Source organism: Pocillopora damicornis, chromosome 11 (assembly GCF_964200805.1).
Source record: "Pocillopora damicornis chromosome 11, jaPocDami1.2, whole genome shotgun sequence".
Classification (NCBI taxonomy): Eukaryota; Metazoa; Cnidaria; class Anthozoa; order Scleractinia; family Pocilloporidae; genus Pocillopora; species Pocillopora damicornis.
In genome coordinates, this window is record NC_142680.1 from 2,909,609 (window position 1) to 2,926,952 (window position 17,344).

General features: G+C 40.4%; 1 protein-coding gene across 1 annotated transcript; it reads left to right on the plus strand.

The window, feature by feature from the left end:
- Nucleotides 1-1,580: 1,580 nt before the first annotated feature.
- On the plus strand, nucleotides 1,581-17,250 carry LOC113676378 (uncharacterized). The gene is made up of 19 exons (XM_027193030.2): nucleotides 1,581-1,907; nucleotides 2,823-2,939; nucleotides 3,726-3,854; nucleotides 4,247-4,356; nucleotides 4,898-4,993; nucleotides 5,270-5,386; nucleotides 5,937-6,056; nucleotides 6,290-6,406; nucleotides 6,831-6,953; nucleotides 7,067-7,189; nucleotides 7,443-7,562; nucleotides 7,997-8,170; nucleotides 8,715-8,891; nucleotides 9,150-10,474; nucleotides 10,555-10,693; nucleotides 11,124-15,056; nucleotides 15,370-15,537; nucleotides 16,077-16,301; nucleotides 16,431-17,250. The coding sequence occupies exons 2-19, from the start codon at nucleotides 2,857-2,859 to the stop codon at nucleotides 16,802-16,804; spliced, it is 7,653 nt and encodes a 2,550-aa protein (XP_027048831.2). The 5' UTR covers nucleotides 1,581-1,907; nucleotides 2,823-2,856; the 3' UTR covers nucleotides 16,805-17,250.
- The last annotated feature ends 94 nt before the right edge of the window (nucleotides 17,251-17,344 follow it).

Consider the following 17,344-nt stretch of genomic DNA (forward strand, 5'->3'; position numbering starts at 1 on the left):
ATGCTTTTTTTTAAGTGCTTTAAGTCGAGATTGTAAGCCGGATTTATACAAGTTCTTGATTGCTTTTCCGTGCAAAAAATAATTACAAAGCACAATTTGCGAAAATGAAAGGAGCGGCGAGCATACAAACTGTAAGTGCAGCTAAATATATTCAGAACCGTTCGATACCTCTTAACAGAAATAAATCATATTCGTTTGAATAGTTTGCTGAAGTGGGGAGTTAGAACCGGAACCGCGTGTGCTCCATTTATTTCAGTAAGTCATCATTTATCATTGTCACATGGCAGTAAAGAATACTACTGAGCGTTATGGGGTATAAAGTCAACTTTATTGTGACTCAACCAAAATACTCCGGCCCTGCCCCGCAGGTGATTGATAATGACTGCTCCTTCAAAATATTCCTGTATAGATTTGATAAAAATAGAGAATCTATTAAAAAAGTTCGAAAGATTGCATTGAAACATCCTGCTTAGTATCACATAAGAGACAAATAACTTGAAAAGCGAGCGCAAATTTTACAAGCCATCGTTCATGAACGGCAATGGATTTTTCTTGTTATTATTTGTTTGTTTCGCGAACACACCTTATGAGAACCAACGAATCACTTACGGGGATGGGGTAGGGGGACTCACTTATATTGATGGGGGAGGGGGGAGTCTCAAACGTACACAGTGAACACATTCCGACGGTTTGATTCGAAATGACCCCGGTATGAAGAAAGATAAAAATATTATTAATTATTCTTAAAACCCAGACGACTAAAACAGTATGATAGCGTTTTCTTTTCTGTTTTTTTTTTAAGGTGTGCAATCCTTCCACACCTAATTAAGACGTCATTGCTTGTTTCGCATCTATATCCCTTGTCTCCACTATTTGTAGGAGTCTCGCTTTCGGTACACAACTCGGGTACGCAATTCGCAAGGCTTTCGATACTCATATTTGCATGTGATGATAAAAAGCCAATCCAGATCGTACATTTATACCTCTTTATACCGTAAATATGTTATATTCAACGCTAAATGTTCATCTTAAGAAAGCTTCCTTAGATTTTTGCATGATTTTTTTCTGTTTATAATCCGTGTCAGTCTTCTCCATTCTGAACTATTCTCTTCCCAGTTGTTGTTGTTTTTTTTCACAACTTTGATGTGTTTCGACCCTGGCAACTGATTATTTCAGGGTTTTTTTCCTGTGAGAGGGAACTTCGCTATAACTTGAAAAACAAGGGCACAAGTAAGCTTTTTCAAAGGGGGGGGGGTGGGGTGGGGTTGCACCGTGTCACATTCAGGATACCTACCCGACTGTCATGTCGACATTCACGTTCTGTTATTCTTATAGAGATATTTTGCTGAATGGGTAACGAGTGAGATATGCCGAGTAGAGTCTCCGCATTTGCACATTTTCATCACCTGAGTTATTAGGTTTGACGTTGTCGACTTAAAAAGGAATCATTTCAAAAAGGGGTATCATGGTCATTCCAGGACCCCCCCCACCCCCCTAGCCCCCTAACCCACCCCCCTTCCCCTACATGAAATATGCCTAAAATTGTCAAGTCATGGAATGACTTTATGGAGGTCAATGTTGGTTTCATTATGACCTGAGGCATGTCTGAAACAAAAACACGGAACTGATCGGCCAAATTTATACCGGAACATTTACATCTGACATCCGCTTCAGCCCATACTGTATGCTAATGATCTCTTCCGCGTATTTCGCATTTAAATGACCTATCTGGCTTATTTAAGGGAAAAAAAGCTTAAACGCTCCAGTTCAAACAGCTGTCCAAACGACGAAGTTCACTAAAGAAACCCTTTTTGGAGCCGACAGTGTAAGTGCAGGGAAAAGAAAGAAAACAGAAAACCCTCCCAGCTTACCATTATTAAAAACTATCGCGAGCCTCTGGAAGAGCGGTAAGGCTAATAATGAACATTTTAACAAGAAATTTTGACATGAGGAAATAACGTTATTCTCGTATCAAGCTTAATAACTTAAAGTAATGTTGAAGAGATCTTGAAGGAAGATTACATCAAAAAAATTTCTTGATAACGCGACACGACAAAATGCGATACTTAGGAGATCCATTTAACTCATTATTTTTCGACACAAGATGATCTTTCACAACCAGTTAAAGAGATTTTAATGTGGTAACAGAAGTTTCGGATTTGAACGATCATCTGAATGAAAACCACGGGATCATCAGTGTTGCAATAATTTGAGTCGGTAACAATTGTGACCCAGCTGCTAAACCAGGTGTTGCAGAAGTATCACGGCTTTAACGAATTCGTCGAATCTATTCCGGTTCCCTTCTGCCCCAGATTCGCTGAAGCGAACACTGACCGTAGAGGTCTGAATATTCTTCCACTGAAATGAAAATTAGAGTCGCGCTCTGTTTGTGTAACCGTAATAAGATGGTTCTGCTTTTGTCTAAAACAAATAGAATTAGATGGAAAAAAAAATTGTAAAACAGATCAATTTAAGACTGTATCATCATAACTCAAGAAGTCATTCCGTTGTCTTGCTAAGATGAGGTCAAATAATTAACCGTTGAACGCTTTTGGCGTAAAATCTATTTTTGTGCCTATTTGCGCGACCATGCGAACCGCGGTCACGAAGTAAGAAAGGCAAGAGGCTAATCTGCATTCTTAGTCACGGAATATCGTGATGTATCGTGGCTTCCTTTAACCAAACAAGGAACCTTTTAGTTTCATATCCGCGTTTTGAGCATTTTTATGACGTGATGAGAGCCTCTGGTGACGTGGTTTTTTATAAATGCAGGAAATGGATTTTACTTCAATAAATTTGGTTTTTCATCTTCCATTTTGCAGAGCCTCAGGTGTAATACAGCCTGTTAACTTGGAGATGATGATCAAGGGCTCACTGCTTTTACGAATCCTATTTTTGGTAGTATTTGCCGGATATGCCACAAGTTTAAGGGCTGGAGGGTGAGTCATGATCGATAGATAAGTCACATACGAGCTATAAAGTAGAAATTTGATAACATTAGGATTTCTCCAATCTTCGCGTGTGACTCAACTGTTGTCGAAAACGCAAATAAAGAGGAGCTGAAACAGGATCTCCCGGGTAGAGCTGTTTGTCGCCGAAAGGTCGCGAGGCAGTTCACGCCCCACGGAGTTTATCATAGCATTACCGGTGGTCGATTATCGAACTACGGTGAATGACTCCAATTTCCAGATATTTACTGTCGGTAAAAATGTAATCGTTAGCTGTTGTTTCAGACATCTTATCATGTGAATTCAAGATAGTTTGGTTTTCTCATCTGAGTTAAAAATGTAAATTGGCCCACCGCAGAGAGTTTCTAAAGCTAAAGTTTCGAGCGTTAGCCCTCTGTCATTCAATCTGCCGAGGGGCTGACACTCGAAACGAAACGTCAGCTTTAGAAATTATTTACGGTGGTCAATTTACGTCATCAACTCAATTGATAAAACCAAATTATCTTGTTATTCTTCCCCTCCGACGTAGCACCACAGTTTTCACAAAAAATTACGCCTTTCGTTCATTTTTTTTTCATTTTCGTTGTCTTTTATTCTCTAATTGTTTCATCAAACCTTTTCTTGTATCGTAGCATCTCTGTAAACTATTTGATGCAGTTTGTGTAGAATCACAGTTGAAAATGTATTTTCAACATTAAATAACGCATCTACCATCTATCTTTTCTGCGTTTGTTTGATTTTGTTTTGCTTTGTGTTGGGTTTTTTTTAACCTGATAGTCGTAACGTGCTGACCAGATGGGTAACAACCTACGTAAGTGTTGGATATTCTAGGGCTGTCAGAACAACAAATGGCCGAACGTGTACAAAGGAGTACTCCTGGGGCTGCTGGAACTGCAGGAGATGTCGGTGAGGTTATTTTAACTGTTTGCCTTGTGTAACAGAAGTTTGAAAATATTCCAAACTCTCTTTGACATGCAACATCTGAATAAGAAGAGAATCGAAGACACTTTTTCGTTTAAAATTGTCAGAGGAAATTGATGCTGCTCGTATACTCGTATACAGTAGCTGTATTTCTATCTGTGGGAGTGTTTTGTTATCTGGTTTTGAGAAAAACACATACTCTCTCTCTCTCTCTCTCTGTCTGTCTCTCTCTCTCTCTGCCTTGATGTCTGTTCTGTGTCTACCTGCTATCTTTGTGCCTACGTTACCCTGGGTCTAGCTTCTTGAAGACGAATCTCCTGATGAGCTGGCTCTACTGCAAAATAAAAAAGAACAAATTTTGCTTGTTTCTCTCACAGAACCCTATACAAAACTGTCATTCGAAGTTTTACAAGGAGCGAGGCAAGACAAAAACCAATCTACTACTGTGCGGTAGGATGGAAAGCAAACGGCGACGAATGCACCATACGTACGTTTTGTATCATTTTATTTCAAAAAGCGATTAATATAGCTTGCTGATGGGAATAAGGAATCAATCGTGCCCTACTTAGGTGTAAATGACTACGATTTTTTTTAAAGCAGGAAAAAACTAAAGGTATACGTGTTTAGCAATGAAGGACAGCAGTGTTTAATTATCCTTCTAACTTCCAGTAGTGATTAACATGCAATTTCTCCTTATACCATCCAAACATTATCCAGCAGACAGGTCATGAGAATACTCAAACTTATCAAGTAGGAGTTATTATCTTGATCTAACACCAAATTCTCGAAACTAATTTACAAGGGAGTGTCTGGCATCTAGTAGGGAGAATTGACAATCAGATCTTGAGGGTCAAAGGGTTATGAATACCCTTTTGAAATAAGAATACCCGATAAAGCAATAACATAACCAATACACTGACTTTGGTAATTTGTTGTGAAAATTGAAATATGACGAGTCCTACTTCTTATCACACACAGCAAAGCATCCATGCAATTAAACTACATTTGTTTCTTTTTTCTCGTTTTAGCAATATGCACTGGTGGATGTCAGAACGGGGGAAGATGCATCAGTCCAGAACTATGTCAGTGCACCTCTGGATGGCAGGGGCCTAAATGTAGATCTGGTGAGAGACCTGGCTTTTTCGGTATTTGATAGTTTGTCAGACAGTTACTTGAAACCCAGGCACGAGTGAATCGGAAAAAAGGTGTGAGGCGCATGCGCACGTCCGCTTTAGTTTTTGCACTCTTGCTTGGCCATGCAAATAGCTCTGCTGTTCCATTCTTTACTGCGAATGCTACAGTAAGTGTCGGACCCAAAGTTGACAATTTATTCTTTATCATGTGGTTTCATTTGGTATTGAAACGAATTTGGGTATACGCCTTTTTCCTTGTATCAACAGATGTAAACGAATGCGTTACGAACAACGGCGGCTGTCAGCATCACTGTGACAATACCGCAGGAAGCTATGGCTGTTTTTGTGATCCGGGATACAATACTTCTGGACGTCAATGTCCTGGTAGGTAACCTCTCCTTTTGGTAGTGCCCAGTCTTAATGTTACTCGGCATGTAGCTCCTTTCTGTAGAAGCTATATTTTGATCATACATTTCCGTTTCCACATCGAAAATTTACAATAATGAAGATTGTTATTTTGTGAACGATCTTCTTCAGTGCAATGATTGTAAAAGGTGTGGAAAAGAACCTCAAAATAACCTACCCAGGATCATGACAAACCTTAGACAAAACACGCCACGCGCATAGCGAGGTCCTCGACACAAGGAGCCTTCCCAACAGATCGAAACCCAAACAGAACAAACCTCTACTGACAATCAATCCCTGTTATTACGAGGGCAATTTTTCTTCAATTTCACTCGGTGATTTGTAAATTCGGAGATTTATCTAATTTTTCTTCGATTCCCCTCAGCTTTTAAACTGTTGTCGAAGGCTGAGATGCTTCGTAATGTGATAAGTTTATCTGTAACGATAAACTCCATACCTCTGTTTTACTAATGTTAAAGGGATTCCATATTTAAGATCTTCAAAAATTACCCCTGCTTTTCTCTTGAAGACATTGATGAATGCAGTGGACCAAACAAATGTCAGCAAAAGTGTGTCAATAAGCCTGGGAACTACTCGTGTGACTGTCACGTGGGATATCGACTTAACAATGACTCAATAACTTGTTCAGGTGCGTTTACTATACCATATCACTCTCGTGTTATAGATGCAGTGGATCCAGTAGTTGTGCAGAACTGAACTTAATCGCGGTTAGCCTGATGGCAATGATATTATTTGTAGGTTTACTAGCTTCTCTGTTCAACCTCTTATCCATTCACGCCAAATTCCTTTAGTCAGTAAATCACGTTTCACCTACAAATAACAAGACATCATTTAAAATTCAAATATTGGTCCATATTATAGACATAGATGAATGTCCACAGTCTTTATGCCAGTACAATTGTAATAACACTGAAGGGAGTTTCGTATGCACCTGCCCTAGAGGATATCTGCTGACGACTAACAAGAGGGACTGTGCAGGTAAGATGGCAAATGTTGTTTGAAAGTTATAGTTTCAGAATTCTAATCACCTCGCACATCTCGTATAATCTGTACCAGGTATTAATAAACATGCCATGATTGGAACACAAAGTGAATAAGGAAGAAGCCTTGGTCGTTCCAGACCTCCCTCTTTGTTTCGCTCTGTCGTGTCATGTCCACAAACTGGAAGCCTGGAGCAGGCTTCCTCGCTCGAATCTTTTTGGGCTTTAGCAAAGAAAAGTTGTAGTACAATCTTCAGAGGGTTACATGAAGAATTTTAGTTTAAATATTTTTCTCTGCAATGATTATTCCTCGCCGTGACACGCCGGATAAATGTAAACTGGTTTGAATTTGTGTGACGATCGCAGCGATAAAATTTACGGCAGCGCCTTTTGAATTTTTTTCCTTTTTCGATTTCTCAAAGATCATGATGAATGCATCACTGGACATCACACCTGTCATCAGCGTTGTGTCAATCATCCTGGAGGTTACAGCTGCGCATGCAAAATGGGCTTTACTCTCAGTAAAGATAACCACTCATGTTCAGGTGAGAGGAATATCTTTTAAGGGTATAACGTTGTGGAGATAGAGTGAGAGAGATGGTGAACTTTTAGGTCTGGTCGCTTCATGAAAAACTAAAAAAACTCATCTTTTTTCCAGATATCGACGAATGCAAGTTAAGGTTTGCTGGTTGTGCATACCAGTGTAACAACACCATAGGCAGCTTCCAGTGTATTTGTCCAAGTGGATATGTTTTGAACGCTGATAACCGAAGTTGTTCAGGTACGTTGGGATCTTATGTTCAGACACTCACAATGGATTTAGGGCGAGTAGCTGGATATGGAAATGGGTAATCAGATTTTTCCTTTATCTCACGTGCATGACAAAACCTCTACTACCTCCCTTCAGGAAAAGGACGGTTACACATAACTGAATTTGTCAACAAGAATTATCACCGAGATTTTCTGATCTCAACTTATGCTCCCACAGGAGTTCTATGTGTTAATTGTTATGATGATTGATCATTCACTTGCAGATCGCAATGAGTGCGAAGGTCAGCACAATTGCGGTCAGATTTGTGGGAACACGCCAGGAAGCTATTACTGTACCTGCAGACCAGGGTATTATCTAAGTAGCGATTTACGGACATGCAAAGGTAACATGCCAGTTAGTATACATGCAGAGAAAAAATTCACTTCACTGTGTCGATACTTATTGACTTACAATACTTTTTCTGTTCAGTCAAACGCTCTATATATTTTTCCGAAAGGCTTTACAGCCTCAGAACAATTGATAAGTTGAAGACGTTTATATTAGGGAAGATAGTGAAGAATTAAATAACAGCAAAGAACGTAACATTTGTGGCTAAGGTTACTTCATTCCTTCTCTATTTTAAAAATGAATTAAGAGAAGCCGATAAGCTTTGATATTTTTGAATAATCGATAGGAAACGTCCTTACAGTCCGTCAACACATTAAGATGCCCTAGAACCTGTTGACAGCCTAGCCTTTTCTAATCCTCTAACTAATTTCCTTGTAACGAAAAAGCACGTGATACTCAAACAGCTTATTACTGCAACTTTGTCATCAGGGTACCCATGTGCATCAATATCAAGGCCAACCAAAGGATACATGAATTGCTCGGGGAAAACTGTCGATAGCATTTGTCAGTTTACATGTCAGCCTGGGTACGAACTTACAGGATCTCCAGTGCGCATGTGCTTGGCCAATGGCAAATGGAGTGGTACTCGCGCTGCTTGTAAAGGTGAGCATGTTGAAGATAAAGCAGCGATACAAATAAAAGACATTCTATAAAAATCTATTCAAGCGTCTTGGTAACAGTAACAACAACTTCAACAACAAACCGATGATGGTAACATACGGAAATTCCAAAAGTATCTGAATTTCAAAAACAAGTTCCTATTTCTCAGAATTATGGACAAGCCGTCTCAAAAAAAACAAAACAAAACAAAAGGACAAAACAAAGAAATTTGATAGCATATAAATAGACGAGGAGATGGGTAACGATAAACAAAATGCATCGCGGCCAGACAACGTTCAAATGGAACCCTAAACAATCAGTATAAGTGACGTTTCATTTTGATAGTTACAAGAATTCTTATGAATAGGGAAAAAAATGTTTTTTCTTTTCAATAACAACGTGTCTGTGACTTTCATTCTTCTTGACTCACTCGAGGGGAAGTCATGAGAAACAGTGGTAGCCTGTTGTGCAAATCACCTCAGGACGTGGTCAGTTTATAAATGCTTCTTCCATTTTCACACATTGAACCTTATCTTTCTTTTGGCAGTCAAAATGTGCGATAAACCAGCTCCACCAGCCAATGGCTTTGTTCAAATTCCTTGTTCAACCACTTACAAGGGAAAATGCTCTTTTGGGTGCCGTTCCGGATTTTTCCTGAATGGTAGCAAAACAGTCTCTTGCACTGAAGATTCCACATGGTTTCCGATCCCTGGGAAATGTGAAGGTAAGGAGAGAAACAGGAGTGAAGAAAGATTGTCATGAAGTCAAAACAGGGTTAAATTGAACTTTTCCTAATGTAGGAGTTAAAGTCCTCAGAGTAACCGTTGATATGAAACGTCTATAGTTTAAAAACGATTGATTTTAGAAATATATCCTTTTCTTTTTTCATCTCATACTATTCCTATCTTAGTATTTATCAGCATCATCATTATTTTTTTGCTCCCTGTATAAGTTGAACCAATGTTCTTTTCTTGGTTTGCAGCAATAACTGTCTGTCATCCCAATCCTTGTTTCCATGGAGGGAAATGCAATCCTATTAACAGTACACATTTTTGGTGTAACTGCACGAACACAGCATACACAGGTGACAGGTGCCATGAAGGTATTTTCCACCAACCGATATATCCTCGGCTTCAACGCGGAAGCAGTGTAAACATCACTTTTAAACTTTCTCCGCCGGATAAACAGCTGACCGTTACACCGAGTGCATCGGGATTAGAATTCGTACCTCGTAGTTTGGTGATCCACCCACAGCAGTTGGCGGAGGGAAAATTGTATCACGCAAACATGGCTATAAAAGCTCTTCTGCCAGGCATGCATCTTACCACGTACACTTTGTCTGGTGTTGGAGCCCTTTCATACCAGGCGTTGCCACCTGATATTGTAGTTGTCGTTGAGAATGAAACATCTTGTAATCATGGTTTACTGAGCACCCTTCCTTTGGGATGCTATAAGGCCAGACTTCTCCGATGTCCAGATAGTGACAATTTTCTGTACGCTAGATCAACCGATCCATGGAAACAAGCCCAAGGAACGGTCAGTACTGAAGGAGTTGCTACTCTCATTTCCGTCAATAATCTCACTTTACCGTTGGGGATTAGAGGAACAGCGCTTGAGAAATTAAATCTCTCACATTACTCCGTCTCATCAGACAACATGTTATGCAAAGCTCAACCACCAATGGACGTGCAGTGCCTCCCTTCAGAAATCGTAGCATCTGTTTTCCTGCAATCCTTAACAACCAGCTTTCCTCGCTGGTTACGCTTGATTCCTACAAAAACACTATCGAGCCTTGAGCCAAACGAAGCAATCACTTACTTATGGAGTGGACTTCAACTTAAGGGAATATTGAAAGGACTGGGACTTTTCGTGAACGATCGCTCCTTTTACTCAGCCCTTCTGTATTCAGGGTCCCTATCAGTTGAGGTAAACAATGTGAGTGTGGTACTTCCAAAGTACGATGGTAAAAACAAACACATGGTTGTTACAGATATTTGTTCAAATTCATGGCCTGCTGAAGCACTCGTTATATTCAACCCATTGTCTTATAAAGCTTTACAAGCCATGCCAGTTTATAAGCAACTTGAATCACGGGGCTGGCAAGTAACCGTGATGGCTTTACAGTTTTCAAAAGTTGGTGCCCTCAACTATTCTGTATTTACGAGAAAACGAGGAAACAATCTTATCCCAGGAAGTCTGGGATTCTATGGAAGAGTTGCAAAGACCATAAATGGATCTCATCCGGTTGGTTCCTTGGATGTGCGTTTGGTGGGAAATGCAATCTTTGGAATATCGAATATCGATGAGGTAAGTGAAACACCTGTTCTCTAATACGCTTGCAATCATCCAAAGCACGTTCGTGAAATAAAAAACTATTTCTCTCTTAGGTATGGAAAAACAATCTATTCTCTTGGAAGGCTGGGATTAACGGAGAAGTGACGGCAGAAGTGATTCTATTCTTACTGGAGCAAAAGGTGTCAGTAGATTTACGGCTACAGCAAAGTTCTGGAATTGTGGAGTTTAAAGGTTAGTTTGCATTACCTGTGGCCTTAAGTGTCGACTTTAAAAACGTTGCTACATAAAGGTTGGTGAGATCTCTACCATTTATAGGGCGTCTCTTTAAGGCAAGAATATAAAAGGGGTAAGGGATCAGTTTGTAATCTTGCGCACCTTAGATAAATTTGATTGCATCCAAATTTCAATTTTTTGTCTTTTGTCAACCGCTTACCATGCCTATTAATTATATCGCAAGAAAGTCCCCGCTAAGGCCTATTGATGCCGTTCGAAATGTTCAGTTCCAAGTAACATTAAGCCAACGAACGCATCCACAGCATTCTGACAATGTACGTCACAACTAATTCCAACGGGCAGATCCTTCGTCTCTTTGAGCTGCACGTAATCCACCAAATTTTGCGGTTTGAAAATAGAAATAAGCTCGTTTCTTTTTTACAACCAGAATCTCCAAGCAACAAATCTTGCAAGGCTACAGACACATATGAATTGTCCCTGAATGGATTTTTGGAAAGAGATCCTTTCGAGTCTACCCTTCTTGGCGCCTTCATTGAAAGCAAAAACAGCAAAGTGTCATTGTACGCGAATTCTCAGCGTCTTATCAACTCCTCTACAAAAGAGCCCAGTGAATCCTCTGCCATCCAGTTGGAATTTTCACTAACTGGCATTGTAAAATTTGGACCTTTGAGATTTCCTAACATGTCTTTGAGTATTGAGACTTCCTCAGAAGAATTGAAAAAGTGTCATGATCCAGGCAATATTACGGATTCTGGGTTAATCATTTCCGCTTCTTTTAACCAAGGGGCGGTTCTGGGGAGGTTCTTTTCTTCTCTTGATTCGGATTCTCTGCACATTTTCCTACCATCAAATAGCCAGAACAGTTCTGAAAGTGTCCTTGAAACCAGCTTGGCTTTCCTGGGTGATTCGTTTAAAACTCGGGTAAAGATATCAAAGCAATCCTTAAATTTCGAGAAGGAGATCAGTTTGTTCGACAATTATCGACTGTCCATCAATGGCTCGAGTCAATTGCAGTCATGGGATTTCCTGAGTTTGAGGGTCAGCGGAACTTTCGGTAAACCTGACGTTAACAGTGATCAAAAAGCACTCGAGGATGCAATCAAAGAAATGATAAGTAATTACATTAAAATTATTGCTGAAACTACCATCAAACGGCTAAAAGTTTTGCAAGGTATGAGGGACAAAATGAATACAAGGGTAAGCAGAAGCTCATTAAGACTTGCCCAGGCTGAGAATAATACTCATTCAGCGGTTGAGCAATATCTAATAGCCTTGAAAGCCAAAAATGTCGCCATGAAGGAGGTACGAAGGGCAGAAAAGGTTCTGACCAACAGCACTGATGAACTTAACGAACTCAAAGAATCTCTTGAGCGTTTGTGTACAATTATAGAATGTCCCTATAGTTGTGTTAACGGTACAGCTTGTAGTACCTGTTATGAAGATCTTATCAGCAGGGAGCAAGGAGTCTGTCCCGCAATTTGTCACAAACTCCGGCAGGACCGACTTACTCCATTTTGGAAGACATCAACCTGTGTAAAAGAGGATTGTGACTTCTCCGGTGGCGACCTTTTCTCTCCTATAGCTTGTAGCTTTGAAAAAATTGGAAAACGAATCCTTAAACCAGCGATAACAATGGGAGGTACAGCTCTTTTAACATCCATGGGCGTCCCACCAGTAGCTGCACATGCTATTTCGAGTGGTGTAACAAATGCTGCATTTGAATACGAAGAATCGAAAGATCCAGAGAAAGCGGCAGAAACTGGTGTCAAATCAGGAGTAGGAGGAGCGGTGGGGGCGGAAGTAGGTAATACCTTAGGCCTGACTAACTCGGACCCTGATGGAAGTAGTGCCTTGTGGATAGGTTTAGCAACCGGGATACATGAGGCTTCGCAACAATGCAATAGTGGGGGTTCGTGGGACTGCGAATTGGAACCTTATCCCTGTCGCGAGGAATTATTTAATTATAAGTACATCAACATACCGTTCCAATGCGAGACTTCGTGTGAAGTGAACGTCATAAGAGAAACGATCGCCACTCCGTGCTGCCGAGAGGTGAACTGTGCATCACGAATAAAAGATTTAGAATGCCAGAAAAGGAATGCGTTTTGTCGTATGACAAGGCAAAAGGCCATGTTGAAGTTGAATTCCGCAAAAAAAAAAATTTTAAAACCTCTTATGGAGTTACAGCAAGCAAAGGAAGTATTCAACATTGCTCATATTGAGCTTGTAAAACGTAAACTTGAGTTGGAAGCTGCATCTGGTGAGCGTGACACTCTTCGAAGAGCACACAGTGCTATTTTAAAAGGGGCTGACATTTTGTTCTTATCGAATGAAAAGAGTCGTGCTTTCATTCAAGACGCAATTGCGTTAACTCAGCTCTGGAACAGCACTAATGAAACTTGCCCTTTAGACATAAACGAAATTTCGTTCGATGTGACCTTGTCGTCTCCCTCTGAAACTGTAATACCAGTGCTGTTTAAAATAGCCTCCGCGAGCAAAGAGAAAAACATCTATTCCATGATTGACTTTGTAGCCTTGAATGATTCTCTCCAGCGAACGGCTAAGCAAATCGTTAATGAACTTTTTGGTAATGTGAATGTCATTCTGCGGTCTGGACATCCATTAAATCAGCTAAAGAATCCGAAGGGCAATGGAAGAAGAAGGCGCGCCATTGACGAACCGGGCTCTGACGTGACGAAATTAGTGGAATACAAGAGAAAATGCGCTTTGGTAACCAATTACAACCGTGCCCTGAGTGACATCATAGGAACTCTATATAACATTTCCAGAAAATCTTTACGTTCCCTTAATAATATAAAAAACCTCAATTCTGAAAAATATGCAGAATTCCGAAATCCCTCCCTGAATTTGACTCAAGCTGCTGAGTTCGGGCTCTCTGAAAAGGATATTGATGACTCCATTAATGCGGTGGAATCTGACAAAGAAGTGAAAAACGCAGCAAGTTTAATTGAGATTAGAAATGCGACTAACTACAGGAAAGTGCAAACAGCAATAGATATGGTGTTTAGAGACTGGGAAGCAAGTATGGAGACTGTGTTCAACCGCACATCACTAGAATGTAGCGGTTTCATAGACTGTATGGAGGACTTTGTTGAAAACTTTCTCTTCCTCTACCAAGGGATCGATCTTCCTGAAGCAATTCTTCTGCGGCAACAAATTGCAATCCTCGGCCAAGAAGTTAAAAGTCTTCTTTCTTACGAAGATCTGTCAGTGTCTGAAGCGGCGAATAAAGCCTCAAATATTCTGAAAAGGCTGAAAGATACTCGAGATGCGAACGTCTTCTGTGCTGTCGCTCCTAATATAACTCAACATCCAGTGCCAATAAAGAATTTAAAGATAGGGCAAACGCTCGAGCTGTCTTGCAAAGCGACTGGAGACCCTGCGCCAACTTATCGCTGGAGAAAAAACGGCGAGATCATTCCAGGAAGAAAAACAAATACGTTTCGCATCGAGAAAGTGGCAAAAGCCGACGATGGTAACTACACTTGTGAGGCTTATAATCACTTAAGTGTGGAACCATCAACTCCCTCTCACATAGTTATCCACCCACCTCCTGCTCTGGTGTACCAGCCTCCTAGGAACAAGAACGTACCACTGAACACTGGCTTCTTTATGAAGTGTACAGCAACTAGCGTGTCAAAGCCTCTTCGATATCAATGGATTTACAAGCCTTTTGGTGGAGAAAATTATACTTTGGTTCCCAATGCCACTTTCTCTGTATTGAACTTTCGCTCCGTGGAGAAAAACAAAGAAGGCTTTTACAAGTGTAACGCGTCCAATCCATTTGATTACACGATATCTCACAATATCCGACTTCGAATTCTCGGCTTTTCTTTGGTTGTGCCTTCGCTTGGATTGTCTCTCCAGATTTCCGGTGAGAAAAAACACCTTGAAGAGGCCTATAATGAAAGTATCAGCGTAATCGGTGATAACGTCAAATTTCGACAGGATGTGGAATCGGGCTTTCATCAAATCGTAAGCAACCTGGTTGACCTTCCTTCTGATGCAGTGCAGGATCTTTCAGTAGAAGACTGCCAAATTATCTCGCAAAGAAGCGGCAATATCTCCTGTAAGATTGTCTTTAGATTGCGTAGCTTCAACATGACGGAACCCAAGACCATGAACAAAACCGCGTCAGAAAACGCGGTCAGTGTTATGGATTCCGCGCAGCAGTTAGAAAGAGCTTTGGCCAAGCTGGTGAACGAGTCTGTTATAAGTGGAATTACTTCAGACGCCAACAGTGTTACGTTGAAGTTAGACCCGACTTCATGGAGTGTTGGAAAATACACCTCTCTCTGCCCCATTGGTACAGTACTCTATGGAAACAATTTCATTTGCGGTGAGTAACCTTTAATTGTTTTTAGTATGTAGGATTCTATCGGAGAACGCGACATCCTTTATGCTGGTAACCATCTGCAATGAATACACCATAATGAATACATTTTAACAGTTCCTATGCATCAACGTGACCAGCAGACGCGCTGAGATCCAAATAAATAGGTTCAAGATAGGGCTTGAGGTATTATGGCGTGGGTCTGTTATCAAATGCGTGACAGTCGTGTGCTGAAGCGATCTTCTAAAAGTTGAAATCTTAATTTAAAATTTCTGATTTTGACACGATTTCTTGCTATTTTCACTTGTATTCCATTTAGTCAACTGTCCACCTGGAACATATGGGGACATAAACGGGACGTTACCCGCTTGTTTCCCGTGTCCCGTGGGAACATATCAGCCCGATGAAGGACAAACGTCATGCGTGCCTTGTCCCCCTGGTTTTACTTCCGGTAGTATAGGATTAGAGGATATTTCTTCGTGCCAAGGTGAGAGGCTGCATACTTAAATTAAGGGATCCATCGGGTATTGGCTTAGGATAATGACATCTAGACTTGATTTCTTCGGGGTATACATAAAGAAACATCTAGTTTTTCTATTTAATTAATCACAGTAAGCAAAGACAAAGGAAGGTAGAACACGAATTAGCACTATAAATGTGAAAGCTACTTCTAAAACGAATATTATGAGAAACGACATAGGAACTTTCAAAGTGGTTTGAAGTAATTCTCGCTCTTAGAGCCCCTCGCTTCTCTCAGTTTTCACGACTTTAGTGCTAACATCCTGCCGGTAAAAGAAGAAGAGGTTCCCACAAAAAGAGGACGAAAATGAGGGAGAATGCTCTGTCGCTTTAACTTGCTCACTTTTTTCATTCGCCACCACTAATTCAGATCCTAGAACAGCCTTAGGAAAACAAATCCTAATTTCGTGTTCTTGGGGGACTTTTCGTATCGGTGACTTTCGTTCGTATTCGTGAGTTTATTTGCTGTTACTGCTGTTAAGAAGCTACGATTTCTCTGTTAAACAGATCTGACACTAGACACAACCACACCAGGAGCTAGGGCATCCCAGTTGTCAAATGTCTCCACAACTTTATCAAGACCATCTCCCACTGCCTCTTTGACGACCCATGAAGATGACATTAGTAGTGAGGAGCCCAAGGCACTGAATGTTAGGAGTTACCACGATGTTTCCTTCAAATGGAAAATAGCCTTTGGAGTTTGTTTGGCTGTAACCATCATATTACTGGCAGGTAAGCTGAGTAACTTTCATTACTTCTAAAGGAACGGTTTTTAGCATCTCGGAAATGGCCTTTTAAGACTAAATCACTTAACCGGTAAGTAACATTCTAGAATCTTTCTTCGCTTGTTTGATTCCAAAGGAATGCTGCTCTATGGCGTGAACTACCGCGTCAAGAAAATCAGACGATTCGGATTATCAAACGATGATTCCACTAAGAAATCAAAGAGTGGACACACATTCCAGAATCCCGTCTACGACGATACTGAAGTACATGGACAAGCATACACCCAGAGTAACGTCACTTACGAGCTGACTGAGCCTCCGGCTAAGAAGAAAATGGTAGCAATAGCTGAAAATGACAAGCATATGCCCCAGAATCCTTTGTGCATTGTACCAGAAGCTGATAATCAAGATCCACTGGAATGTGGCCATGTCAACCCAGCCTACCAGATGACCGGCGATACCGACAGGGAGATGGAAACTTGCAAGAACTCGCTTGAAATATTACAATGACTGCTACTGCCAGATATTAAGATAACCTTTGTTACTTTTATCCCAGTTTTTTTTTTCTTTAAAAGGACTATTAAATATCAATTAAGTCTGTAATATAGCTGTTAACATTTTTCGATTATTTTAACTTTTTAAATACATTAATAAGGAGCAAATCTCCGTAGATATACCCGTAGAGAATGTGATTTGCATTAGCCTCTTCGCCTCGGAACTTTGCAAAGACGTCGTTTTTCCTTGTCTGCGAAGAGATAATTCTTTTTATGTATTTCTGGCAAACGATGATAAATTTAAGGTAATAAATATGTTTTATACTTTGTTAATGCTGTCTCGTCGTATAGTGGTTTCATGCATTGCTAAGGAAGTAGAAAAATTATGTGCCCAAAATGCACATGAGCTTTACAATGGAAAGCTTACAGTCATAAACCAAGAATTAAAGCGCATTGATGCAATTTCATTGCAACTTTTCTTGTGGCATCAACCGCCCCCCCCCCCCCCCCTCCAAGGAAAAACAATTTTGAATTCTCCTCTTGAAATGAAAAGGCA